General features: G+C 42.7%; 1 protein-coding gene across 1 annotated transcript in view; it reads right to left on the bottom strand.

The window, feature by feature from the left end:
- LOC111966892 (piezo-type mechanosensitive ion channel component 2-like) overlaps window positions 1-13,804 on the bottom strand; it is a 30,961-nt gene that overhangs the window by 6,267 nt on the left and 10,890 nt on the right. The window contains exons 15-38 of the mRNA XM_070444618.1: window positions 13,204-13,352; window positions 12,522-12,689; window positions 12,049-12,090; window positions 11,700-11,732; window positions 11,438-11,562; window positions 11,086-11,258; window positions 10,727-10,903; window positions 10,372-10,518; window positions 9,904-10,104; window positions 9,500-9,704; window positions 6,826-6,927; window positions 6,429-6,594; window positions 6,004-6,247; window positions 5,657-5,753; window positions 5,322-5,481; window positions 5,076-5,165; window positions 4,887-4,969; window positions 4,578-4,643; window positions 4,164-4,276; window positions 3,946-4,066; window positions 3,780-3,851; window positions 3,507-3,673; window positions 3,147-3,346; window positions 2,762-2,923 (exon numbers count right to left, since the gene is read on the bottom strand). Of these exons, the coding sequence (XP_070300719.1) occupies window positions 2,762-2,923; window positions 3,147-3,346; window positions 3,507-3,673; window positions 3,780-3,851; window positions 3,946-4,066; window positions 4,164-4,276; window positions 4,578-4,643; window positions 4,887-4,969; window positions 5,076-5,165; window positions 5,322-5,481; window positions 5,657-5,753; window positions 6,004-6,247; window positions 6,429-6,594; window positions 6,826-6,927; window positions 9,500-9,704; window positions 9,904-10,104; window positions 10,372-10,518; window positions 10,727-10,903; window positions 11,086-11,258; window positions 11,438-11,562; window positions 11,700-11,732; window positions 12,049-12,090; window positions 12,522-12,689; window positions 13,204-13,352 (3,263 nt within the window). The remainder of the gene's footprint in view (window positions 1-2,761; window positions 2,924-3,146; window positions 3,347-3,506; window positions 3,674-3,779; window positions 3,852-3,945; window positions 4,067-4,163; window positions 4,277-4,577; window positions 4,644-4,886; window positions 4,970-5,075; window positions 5,166-5,321; window positions 5,482-5,656; window positions 5,754-6,003; window positions 6,248-6,428; window positions 6,595-6,825; window positions 6,928-9,499; window positions 9,705-9,903; window positions 10,105-10,371; window positions 10,519-10,726; window positions 10,904-11,085; window positions 11,259-11,437; window positions 11,563-11,699; window positions 11,733-12,048; window positions 12,091-12,521; window positions 12,690-13,203; window positions 13,353-13,804) is intronic.

Consider the following 13,804-nt stretch of genomic DNA (forward strand, 5'->3'; position numbering starts at 1 on the left):
TTCAGAACCATATCCCTGTCATGCTTAGAGAAGATCTTATGTCAAGTGTTATTAAGGTATTGTGGTTGCAGGTTCACTTGGCACATCTAAAGCCTTTTCTTTTGGGGTGTTGCTATAGGCCACCAAGTGCTAACAGTCAGTATCTAAATAATATGTGTGAAATGCTTGATAGTGTATGTGATGTAAACAGAGAGGTCTACTTTCTTGGGAACCTGAATATTGACTGGTTTTCATCAAGCTGTCTGCTCAAGAGGAAGCTTATCACTGTAACCAGAGTCTGTAATCTGGTTTAGGTTATTAATCAACTACCAGGGTGTTTACAAACACTACAGGAACAATATCATCCACATGTATTGATAACAGTTTGCTAATACTGTAGAACTTTGTTCTAAAGCTGTGTCTGTACCCATTGGATGCAGTGATCACAATATAGTGGCTATATCCTGTTAGAACTGTTAAGGCTCCATGGGTTGATGAGGAATTTAAAAACTGTATGGTTGAAAGAGATGGCAAAAGGAGTGGCTAATAAGTCTGGCAGCACATCTGACTGGCTGACTTATAGCAAGTTGAGTAATTATGTTACTAAACTCAACAAAAAGAAGAAGAACCTGTATTATGAAGCCAAGATCAATGCTAAAGAATGATGGGAAAAAAACTTTGCAGTACTTTAAATGAAATGATGGGCAGAAAGATGGCTTATTCATCACAAAACCATTCGATGTTGCCAATTACTTTAATGATTATTTAACTGGCACCTAAGTGGCACAGCGGTCTAAGGCACTTAGATGCACTTAGAAATGCAAACAACGAACAGTCAGCCATCGTTCTCATGTATAAAAAAACGAATAATGAAAAAAAAGCATTGCAAGTTGAAAATTGTTTGTCTGGGAGAGGTGAAAAAAGTATTATTATCGATCAATAATGACTAACCTCCTGGCATTGACAACTTAGATAGAAAGTTATTGAAGATGGCAGCTGACTCTATAGCCACTCCTATATGTTATATCTTTAATCTGAGCCTAGAGGAAAGTCTTTGTCCTCAGGCCTGGAGGGAAGCCAAAGTAATTCCGTTACCCATGAGTGGTAAAGCAGCCTTTACTGGTTCTAACAGCAGACCTATAAGCTTGCTGCCAGCTCTTAGTAAACTATTGGAAAAAATTGTGTATGACCAAATACAATACTATTTCTCTGTAAACAAATTAACAACATACTTTCACCATGCTTATAAAGAAGGGCACTCAACATGTACTGCACTGACACAAATGACTGACAATTGGTTGAAAGAAATTGATAATAAGAAGATTGTGGGAGCTGTACTGTTAAATTTCAGCGCAGCCTTTGATATTATTGACCATAACCTGTTGTTGAGAAAACGTATGTGTTATGGCTATTCAACCGCTGCCATATCGTGGATTCGGACCTATCTAATAGAACACCGAGGGTTTTCTTTAATGGAAGCTTCTCTAATGTCAAACATTTAAAGTGTGGTGTACCACAGGGCAGCTCTCTAGGCCCTTTACTCTTTTCTATTTTTACAAATGACCTGCCTCTGGCATTAAACAAAGCATGTGTGTCCATGTATGCTGATGATTCAACCACATACGCATCAGCAACCACAGCTAATTGCAACGTGTACACTGGGAGTCAGGAAGCAAGTACAGGGACTCCAGGTGAGTGTCATGAGGCGCAGGTGTGCGTAATGATTCGACAACTGGCGACAACGAGCGCTAGAGAGTAGGAGTGGGAGTAGACATGACACTAATGAAGTCACTGAAACCCCTTAAAGAGTTGCAGTCTGTTTTTGGAATAGATGGCCAGTAATAAACAGGTCCTGAACATCTCTAAAACTTGGGGGAAGATTTGTACCAAATACAATGCTCTAAGTTCTAGACCTCAGCTGAATCTGGTAATGAATGGTGTGGCTGTTGAATAAGTTGAGGAGACTAAATTACTTGGTGTTACCTTAGATTGTAAACTGTCATGGTCAAAACATATAGATTCAATGGTTGTAAAGATGGGGAGAGGTCTGTCCATAATAAAGAGATGCTCTGCTTTTTTGGCACCACACTCCACAAATCAAGTCCTGCAGGCTCTAGTTTTATCTTATCTTGATTATTGTCGAGTCATATGGTCAAGTGCTGTAAAGAAAGATCTAGTAAAGCTGCAGTTGGCCCAGAACAGAGTGGCACCTTTTACTCTTCATTGTATTAAAACTATGCATGCCAGTCTCTCTTGGCTAAGAGTTGAGGAAAGACTAACTATGTCACGTCTTGTTTTTATAAGAAACATTCATGTGTTGGAAATTGCTAGTTGTTTGCATAGTTAACTTACACACAGCACTGACACACGCACTTACCCCACCAGACATGCCACCAGGGGTCTTTTCACAGTCCCCGGGTCCAGAACAAATTCAAGGAAACGTACAGTATTATACAGAGCCATGAGTGCATGGAACTCCCTTACATCTTATATAGCACAAGAGAACAGCAAACCTGGTTTAAAAAAACAAATAAAGCAACACTTCACGGCACAACGCCTCTCCCCCATGTGACCTACTTGTTGTGTGTATGTACTGACATGTATGTGTGACTGATAGATGCACACACACGCGACATGTTAATGCTTTTAAATGTAGATAAATTGTAAATTATTTTGTCTGTAATGATTTTTTCTTTATGTGTTGGACCACAGTTAGACTAGCTGTCGCCATTGGCGTCGGCTAATGGGGTTCTTAATAAATAAACAACAACAAAAACATCACCTTGGTGGAGGGACTTCGCTGTCAAATGAGCCAAGGTCCAGGTTGGCAGTTTTCAGTAGTTTCCGTCTGAGTTGCTCGGCAGTTGGCTGGAGTAGAGGAGGATCATCCAGCTCATCCAGAGTGGGCTGTCGAGACCCCAGCAGGGTCTCATCCGTCACGCAGCTAAGACATGACGACAGGGAAACATGGTGACCATCCTGGTCTTACGAGGCCATTTATAAATCCTCCATATAGAGGTTATGATGCGGAATAACATAATAATAGAAAATACTACTTCATAATTAATTCAAAAGTAATCCGTTCTGTATAACACATGCAGTCTACGTACGTACGGAATAGAAATGAATTCACTAATCATGACTATAGGTGTTACATCAATGCAGACCTGGACAAGCTGCTACCCCAGGAGATTTTGGAATGGCCGTGTTTCAGCTTTGAGTAACCTCGCGGTGATGAGGGTACAAGTGGTGGGGAGGAGATGGGGAGAACTATGTCATCTTGGTCTTCCAGCGAGGCCAGAGTGTTCTGCCTAGACATCCAGTTCTCATAGAAGCGCGTCACGCTCTCCTGTGACACTTCTTTCCCCTGTAGAAGGAACAGGGGAAAATATAGTCTTTTATTTGTATCATCACTGCAGGCAGGACATCATTAAAACAGAGTTCAATTGAGTGAAGTCAAATGAAGTATCCCCTGCAATACACAAAAAGCATCTTGGAGAGTTAGAGTGGATGAATGTTTCATACACCTTTTTCTGTTGCTGGCCTAGAAGAGCCCTCTCAAAGCGCAGCACTTTGGTGATGTCCTGGTTATCTTTGCAGAAAGAGTTAAGGCCCTCAGTGACGTCATCCAAAAGGGACAGGATAAACACCCATAAAAACTTGAGTGAGTAGATGATCCTCTGAAATATATTTTCTGTGAGAGGAGAGAGTCGTTAGAAACCTATCAAGTTAGAAGCAGTGCAAGGACTTAGTTAGTCTACTGTATATCCATGAAGGGTCTGTGGAGGTGGAATGTTTACCTTTCTCCTCCTCTTCATCGCTCTCTTCCACCTCCAACTCGTCCAACTCCTGAGACTCGGCTCTCTCAATGCCTTGGATCAGACAACGACACAAAATAATACATGACTTATTCTGTCTCTATGACAACATTATGCAAACAGCCCCATACAAACGAGCCCCTCTCACCTTGCTGTCTTTGCAGCTCTCTCTTTGCCCTCCTCTTCTCCTCATTTTTCATCTTGTTCTCTTCTTTTTTGTGCAAATCCAGGGCTGCTTTGGAGCTTGTGGCCCATGCCTCATAGGCTATCTGTGGAGAAAGGAGGCACACAGTTTGACATCACATTCAACAACATCCACAAATACTATTTTACTTGTCTTTATAGTTTGTCTTTTATGGCCCTCGCCTGAAAAGCAGATTTCTTCTTTAGTGGAGCCTCTTCCTCTTTCTTTTCCTGGACTTCCTCCTCTTCCTCTTCACTGTCACTCTCAAAAAGATGGTAGCCACAGTTGTTCTCAACTGAGGGGAAACGACAGAAGTGTCAGACAACAAAGACAAACTCCTACTTATGCATCCTACTTTATACTGTTGCAGTATATAAATGGTTTTGATTACTTGAATCAAAAAGTGAGTATTTATAATGAGATGAAATTAAACCATATCCCATTATGTACACGAGGATTCAGCACCCGATCGAATAAGGTGGAATCAAGCACGTTGTTAATCTTTTCAAGCCATATCCATCCCATTTCACCATTCAAGGTTCTTTCTGTAACTGACCAAATCGGAATCATGTTAGTTAGATTTATGGAACACTTACCGCCAGGCCGTGATACCCATGGTTTCCACCATTTCCCCTGATCGTTCACAGCCTTCTCACTCTCACCTGGAAAACATATTCACCCATTCATCCCGACATCATAAATGTATCCGTTCATTCAGTGAGAATGACAAGAATAATGATCATGATGAGTTGAGTCTCCCACCACCTTAAAATGATGTAAAGCAATTTGAGCACCAACTCTAGTTGGAGGAAATACAAAGATCCGGTCAAAGAGTATACGTTTAAGAACTGACCCTCCGTCAGTGGTTAAGGACAACTTCCACTAGCTAGCCCCATGAGGCTCACCCTTTGGCACGATATCAGCAGGGGGCGTTGCTGCGTCTCCCTGGCCAGGCTTACTCTTATGTTTGGATTTGATCTTCTCCATCCTAGAGGAAGGAATCAACACAGTGAATTCAAACAATGCGACAATAGCATCCCCATTAGACTGAAAACTAAATGAGAACAAACAAACTGCTGTGGCATAAGTCTTACTGCTTCTTCAGCGTCGCCACAGACTTCCTCTCCATCTCCAGTCTGGCAGCAACCAGTTTCTTCACCTTGGCTTCAAAGAGCTCAGCACCCCTTGAAATATGAGGGGACAAACAACCTATGAAGTCCTACTTTCAGTGGGTACCATTCCATAGATAAACATGACTTTTTCCAATAGTACCAAAGTATTCTAAAATCATTGATAGGGAAGTGGTCAGACACTAAATGATGATGATTGTTATTATTAACCTGGAGGCCAGGATCTTGGAGGCCCTGAGGTCAGACACCACATACAGGAAGTAGTAGCTGAGGAAAACCCTTCTCTGAGCCAAGAGCACGGTGAAGCAGATCGCATCCCACACAATGCCCGCCTCCCCCTCCGGCAGCTCACACTCATCATCAGGAGCAGCTGGGAACACACACACACATATATACACACAACTGAGATGACACACACACATACACACACACACACACACACCACAAACACAACACACACACACACACACACACACACACACACACACACACACACACACACACACACACACAGTGTGTTAATCGGTATTATCAGTCACACTTACAGACATCATAGCCTTTGACTGTACAGACCATGCTGAAGGCCTGAATGAGCCAGCAGCCATTCTTCAACAGGCTGTCCAGATAAGCACACGAGCCAAGCTGTGGACACACATACAGCAAGTCAGATAGCACAGAGGGGAGAGAAGACTGGACTTGAGACAGTGAGTTTGGGAAGTTAGTGAAGCACTAACACAGAACAGGCAGTTAGCATTGACGAGTGATTAAAATCGACTGGGTTATTAGCATAATCTATCGTACGCTATGCATAATACAGTATATGAATGAAAAAACACTTTCAGCAACGAGGATAGGCTAGCCTAGGCAATTAGTAATTAGTTAGCTAACATACAGATAGCAGGTTCTTCATGCCAATGACGAAGCAAGTGTATCCGATGAGGCAGTCCCAGAGCCTGAGGATGTTTCGTACGGGCTTCATTAGCAGGCTTCCCCCAAACAGCATGAAGTAGAAGCAGGCTAGCAGGTAGCCGAGGCAGAAGATGTTAATGCGGGTGGTGCCTGTGATGAAGATGAGGCACAGCACTAGCCAGAAGAAGTAGCTGAACACAAAAACCTTGACGATGTCCAGGTAGGACCTGAGGTAAGGAGAGACACAGACATATCCATATAACTATATGAGTAGGTCCAGACCTGACTGGAAAAAAAACCCTAGTTGAAAATTCAAAGTTTTCCTAATCAGGCCACGTTTCACGTTTCACGAAAACGACAAAGCAGTTGTCTAAAGCCCACGCTTTTTAGGGAAGGGAGCCCTCTGACCTGCATTGGAGGAAGTTGTTGACGGGAATGTACTGGTTGAAGGAACGCGGGTCCAGGCTGCGGCTGATCTCTACGTTCTCCCCTGCCATGAGGCGCACGGCGGCCCGGTTCTCCTCCTCAAACACCTGCCACTGCAGCGTGGAGCACAGCAGCAGGAGGTGGTCGTCTGGACACACAGCAAAACAAAATGGCTGCCTTGTTCACTTATGTAGGAGTTACAGATTGATGGTGTATGAAGGGATTTACAGTACACACTATATATAGTAGACAATGGCCTGAATCCTTGAGATATGCATGTAATTCATACTTTCACGTAAATCAAGAATGAATGCCAATGCGAGATTTCCCCACAATTTGTGAATTTGGAAATGGCTGGGATGAACACAAAGAGACTCACAGAGGATGAAGGAAGGGGCGGGACGCATGGCAAAGTCAGGCAGGTAAAGCCACTTGATGAGGTTGGAGGTCAAAGCCTGACTGGAGGTCCTCCATGGATAATCTGACAGAGAGAAGAGAAGATTGAGAAGTTACGCTGGACAAAAATATAAACGCAACATGTAAAGTGTTGGTCCAATGTTTCATGAGATGAAATAAAAGATCACAGAAATGTTCCATAAGCACAAAAAGCTTATTTCTCTAAAATGTTGGGCACACATTTATTTGCATCCCTGTTAGTGAGCATTTCTCTTTTGCCAAGATAATCCATCCACCTGACATGTGTGGCATATCAAGATGCTGATTAAACGGCAGGATCATTACACAGGTGCACCTTGTACTTGGGGAAATAAAAGGCCACTAAAATGTGCAGTTTTGTCATACGACACAACGCCACAAATGTCTCAAGCTTTGAGGGTGCGGGCAATTGGCGTGCTGACTGCAGGAATGTCCACCAGAGATGTTACCAGATAATTTCATGTTAATTTATCTACCATTAGCCGCCTCCAATGTCGTTTTAGAGAATTTGGTAGTACATCCAACCGGCCTCACAACCACAGACCAGTATGGCGTTGTGTGGGCGAGCAGTTTGTTGATGTCAACTTTGTGAACAGAGTGCCCCATGGTGGCGGTGGGATTATGATATGGGCAGGCATAAACTACGGACAACAAACACAGTTGCATTTTATCGATGCCAATTTGAATGCCCCATGGTGACGAGTTCCTGAGGCCCATTGTTGTGCCATTCATCCACCGCCATCACCTCATGTTTCAACATGATAATTCATGGCCCCATGTGACCCATACACAATTCCTGGAAGCTGAAAATGTCCCAGTTCTATCATGGCCTGCATACTCACCTGACATGTCACCCATTGATTATGTTTGGGATGCTCTGGATCGATGTGTACGACAGCATGTTTCAGTTCAAGCCAATATCCAGCAACTTCGCACAGCCAGTGAAGAGGAGTGGGACAACATTCCACAGGCCACAATCAACAGCCTGATCAACTCAATGTGAAGGAGATGAGGCAAATGGTGGTCACACCAGATACTGACTGGTTTTCTGATTCACACCCCTACCTTTTTTTGAAGGTATCTGTAACCAACAGATGCATGTATGTATTCCCAGTCATGTGAAATCCATAGAGTAGGGCCTAATGAATTTATTTAAATTGACTGATTTCGTTATATGAACTATTACTCTTTAAAATCTTCGAAATTGTTGCGTGTTACGTTTATATTTTTGTTCCATAAGGAGTTTCAGAGTAGGAATGCTGATCTAGGATAAGTTTAGTCTTTTAGATCATAATGAATAAGATTGTATGAACAGATCCTAGATCAACACTCCTACCCTAAGTCACGTTTTAGATACTGGCCCTTGAAAGTTATTCTGGTGTAAGGCCTATGTAATTGCAAGATTATGTTATAATACTTTCATTGCATCAAATGGTTGTTTTATGCAACAGAATAGAGGGTTCTTATTACTCTATTGTGACTGTGTGAACTGAAAGTGGGCCTCCGCGAGATAACACTGACAGGAGATTTACGATGTCTTTGGGGATACCACATTCCAGAGCATGAGTTAATGTTTCTGTTCTATATGGTACCAGGGAGAGATTACCCCTGGGCCAGACCTTGGTCTCTACACAATGAGATACTGTCTGCTGTGAATTATTAGTATCTTTCACACAAATCTTAACCTTGTGACCCATTCTATACATCTGTTGTTTGTCATGAACATCCAGGAGGATGGACTTTGCTATAAAATGCTGTGGCTCAAATCCGCTCGTTGAGTTCTCAGTAATCACCTCCAGGGGTGATGTTAAAACTTGTGAAATATAGCCAAGACGTCTATGATTCATTCAGAATAGGATCTGCTCTGCACTGACCAAATTTGTACTTGTTTGGGGGCAGTGGTCATTAGAATAATACTCAGCATGCTTTGCAAGTGTTTGTCTTTACATTTACATGTTGGTCATTCAGTAGATGCTGTTATACAGAGTGACTGACAGTCAGTGCATTCAACTAAGGTAGTTAAACAACAACAACAACTCACAGTCATAGCAAGTAAATAAAATAATCTGTAACCGTTCCTAGAATGTTACTGTAGATGAAGTGGTGTGTTGGTTTATTCTGTTAATTAGACTAATTTCAACATCAACGCTGCCAGTTTTAAAGCTTTTTTAAAAGCTAACATAAGTACATGTGACAGATGGGAGCAATAATCAATATTCTGTTGCGTTCTTCAGTTGGTTCCTCTTTCCTATATAATTGTGATATAATGCTTACGTCATTGAGAATGTATGTGCAGGTGAAATTTGTCCATAGAATCAATGACCGGAAATACAGATTTTCAACGTCTGTAATTTATACTTTCAACCTCCCCATAAGATGTCTCTTTGACGTCCGGAAAATACTTATTTTCGATGTCCTGAAAAGACACCTGAAAAGACATCTTGTCAACATCCATTTGCGACTTATTTTCGACATCCGGAAAATACGTATTTTCGACGTCTGGAAAATACATGTTCTAACCTTCCTTCAGCACCTGAAATACATGTGATGTCAGCATCATTTTGTCAGCGTCATTTAGCATTTTGCTTACTGGGTTATCTCCAGATATCTCTACTTACCGACACAGAGAGCGGGAGGGATGCCGATACAGAGCAGGTACTGCAGCACCATGAGGCTTGCAGTGAAGCAGCAGTACTTAGGCCACACTTCCCCCATGGCCTTCCTGCGTCGTCGTGACAGAACGGCCATCAGAGCACAGGAGTGCAGCAGCGAGTAGAAATCCATCCGCTGGCCAATCACATTCACCGCCACCACAAAGCACACCTGAGGGACAGGAGGACCATCTCAAAGAGCTATACAACCACCGTGACATGATGATACTACAAAAATGAAAACATACAGATTAACAGCAAAGACAACTATAGATAACTTCAGAAACTGTATTTCAAATTACAAATCTGAAATGGAAGTCAACAGTAAAAGAGGCTATTGGAGCCCCAAGAATCGGTTGGAGCTACTGTACCTCCAGGCCAAATTTGTAGAAGAAGTAGTTGATGAAGTATTTGATGCAGGGCAGGATGCCATGGTCCAGGTGCTGGCGTGTGATGCCCTGGAAGATAATGCTGAAGGTGGGGACCTTGAGGTTGTTGTGAAGGCGGTAGTAGAGCTGGTGTCTAGAGACCGTCACCTCAAACACCAGCAGCCCCAGCACCATCAGGTGGTTCTGACGTCAAAGACAAACACAACCAAAGAACACTCAGACTACTGAACTATAGAACCACAGATCAATGAAGCTACCATGCTAATAATAGAGAGGATATTCATTTATATGTGCCGTATTTACCAATATGCATTAATCTGCTATTAATATGCATATATCTCAAAATCTCTCTTTCAATTAATTTCATGGTTATACAGTGCATGGCAGGATTGACAAATGACGTCGATATTACTAAATAACCACGGACACTGAGTAAGAAGCTTGTCTTACGCTGAGACAGGGCAGGATCCTGTCTTCACACTTGCGCAGTGCTCCACACCATATGGCTGGGTCAACAGGCTTCACATACAGCACAGACCTCCTCAGCAGCTCTGCCATGTTCCCCTCCAGCCCTGTCCCATTAGCTGACACAAGGCTCTGACACACAGAGACACATACTACTGTAAACATAGATAGTCACACATACGCAAGCATAAAAATACCAGTTGACACACAGTCCATTGTATCTAAACAATGACATAATCCCCTTGGGAGCCAACCATTACTGAGTATATATTGCTATGCCTGTGGAATAATTAGTGAATATTTGGTCAGTGTTTCGCATGCCAGTGGTAAGTGAACTCACAGCAGTGCAGTTGGAGGAGTACTCCAAAGGTTTGATGACCTTGAGCTGGTACAGCATCTTACACACCACCATGACACAGGCCCAGACCGAGGACACACTGGAGGCGATGGGGCGGAGCCGGGGGAAGGGCAGGGCGAAGGTCCACAGAACCAGGAACATGAAGTTCATCAGGGACACCTGGGGCACAAAGAAAAAAGAAAGAAAACAAATGTTTTGTGCAGACATCCTACACTGCATAACATATTAGGTGGTAAAATCAGGGCAGTGTAAATGCAGTAAATACAATATAGAAGGTACTATAAATGGGGTCAAGGTACAATGAGAATGTGGAGTTCAAGGGTCACATAAAGACATCTGACCTCTTGTAGGGACACCCAGATGATGCCAGTGGAAACAATCTTGAGGCTGTGAACCTCCAGCAGCCTCCAGCCCATCTCCTGAGCCCGCTGGAAGATAGCCAGAGCCTGGAACAGCAGCAGGCTGGCCCGGTCCACTATCAACCCCCACTGGGTCAGACGCTCCTCTGGGGGAACTGACGGACACAAAAAGGACATCAGACTCAAGGTCAGATGTAAGATCTGAAATGCTGTGCTAGATTTGACAGACTTTTGTTTATGTGGCATATTTGCTTGTACTGTCTTTGTGCTGTTAAAACTGTACTTTTCGTACAGTAAATTAGAATCTGAATCTCAGAGTCTCAGTGGCACACACCTGTCCCCTCTTGCTCCTCCTCAGGTTTCTCTGATGAGGCAGACAGTCCATCATTCTCCAACGTGTCCTGACTCCCCACACGTTCTGACTCCCCACTCGTCTGCTCACTCTGCTCCTTCGCCATCCTAGCAGAACGAGGGTAGGCAAGTCCATCATGGATTTAGTCATTTTAATACATTATACTGTATAATAACATTATATATGATGCCATACATTGTCTTTTTTCATCCATGTACAGGAAGAAAGTGTATTAAGAGTGTACCGTTTCTGTAACTTTTCAATGTTTTCTTTAATTCTGAGGAAGAATAAACATCAGTTAAACCTTGCACTTACAGTGGTAAAAAATGTATTACATGAAATTATCTGAAAAATATTTATTTTAAATTACTCAGAATTAATGACGGACTGATGGATTTAAATTATATATCTGCACTGTCAAATGGTGCTGCTTTCTCTGTATAATAACGCCAACATGTTATAACATGAGATTAACATATTTGTACACTCCTTACTTTGATTTTGCCTAACTAAGGTTGTTTAAGATGACTCAAACTCTGAGCAATCCACTGTGTGAAGCATGCCATTCAAGGAGACAAAAATACAACTCTTACATGTCAGCTATCACATTGACTGAGTTCCTCAGCTCCTCCTCTCTGGGTGAAGAGATGGACAGAATGGATGAGACACAACAACATAGAGATGGGTGGAGAATGACAGACAGCTTATTTTTCCCCCCAAAATAGGAAAGAACACCCCAGCAAGTATTAAACCATTGATTTGGGGGACCAATCAGATCAAAATGTTCAATATCTCTCTGCAGCACAGGAGGTTGGTGGTGACTTAATTGGGGAGGACGGTCTCATGCTAATGGCTGGAGCGGTTTGATACCGTTCCAGACATTACTATGAGCAGTCCTCCCCTCAGCAGCCTCCACCGCCATTGTACATATTTTTTTTATTAAGAAAATATATGTCTCTAAAAATACCAGTTGACATGAAAGAAACACTTCAATGGACTAATATTTCCCTCCTCCCTGATATAAAGCACATTATCCCAGTGGTTGCGATCAGGTAAGCTGTCCCACCTGGTTGGTCCATGGTGGACAGGTACGTTGTCCAGGTTGGTGAGATCCAGGAAGTCCTGGTTGAAGTAGTGAAGCTGCAGGATGCAGGCCAATAGGAAGGTTGCAGGGAGGAGGATCCGAGCAAACAGCTCCACAGTATCATATTGCTCCAACCCGAGATCACGCAGACTAGAGGACAGAGCGGGACAGGGACAGCACTGAGCGAACAGATATAGGATCTTAATTTGAGCCAGTTTGCTATAGCAGCAAATGTGAATTATTATGTGGATTATGTGGACACTTTCTGTAGGGGTTGATACATTTTTCTTTCAATTTCAAGTCTGACAAACTTAAAAGAAGCCTTTTTAAAACTAAAATACACTACAAGTTTGCAGTTCCTGCAGTGCAGGAAAAATCGCAGCAACAAAATAGTGATAAAATTAAGATCCTACTACATCTGTATAAGAATAACTCAGTAACAGTATGCAAAGACACTGTGAATCACAAATGTTCCTTAGCCATGGACCATCAGGGAGACTTCTAGACACAGGGTACAAGATGAGTAATTTTGCGCCAATGAATGAATCAATGAATCAATTAACAATGTAGTACATCAAAGTCTTGGGATGACTACAACAATATGGAGGCATAAGCAGCGTTGTGAATGTACAGGGTTGGCCACAGTGCCACCATTACCACTCACCCTTCCTCAGACATGCCCATGATCTGTCTGAACAGGCCAGAAATGGTCTTGAACTGGTACATGTAGATGGCAATCAGGACCACCATGGAGTAGCCCACCACCACCGCCCAGAAGTACTTCAGCACTCGCCTCCACACGTCACAACGGATCTGAGGAACGGTAACATAGATGCCATGATGCTAATCAGGTCAAATCATTATGAAATTTGTCTAGTAACCGAGGGAAATCAGAAGGTTAGTTGATCTTTATAAAACAACATATTTTACTGTTAATATTGCTCCCCAGGATTTTTGGTATAGCAATAATCATAGGTATACCAATGATCATAGCGAGCAATATTAACAGTAAAATACCTTATTTTATAAAGATCAACCGTACCCTCTGATTTCCCTCGGTTACTAGACAAATTTCATATGACAACAGGCGACCACAAAACAAGTTGCCTTTTCACACCCATCTATTTTTATTTAACCTTTATTTAGCTAGGCAAGTCAGGTCAGAACAAATTCTGATTTACAATGACAGCCTACACCGGCCGAACCCGGACGACACTGGGCCAATTGTGCGCCGCCCTATGGGACTCCCAATCACAGCCGGTTGT

The sequence above is a fragment of the Salvelinus sp. IW2-2015 genome, linkage group LG7 (genome assembly GCF_002910315.2).
Source record: "Salvelinus sp. IW2-2015 linkage group LG7, ASM291031v2, whole genome shotgun sequence".
Classification (NCBI taxonomy): Eukaryota; Metazoa; Chordata; class Actinopteri; order Salmoniformes; family Salmonidae; genus Salvelinus; species Salvelinus sp. IW2-2015.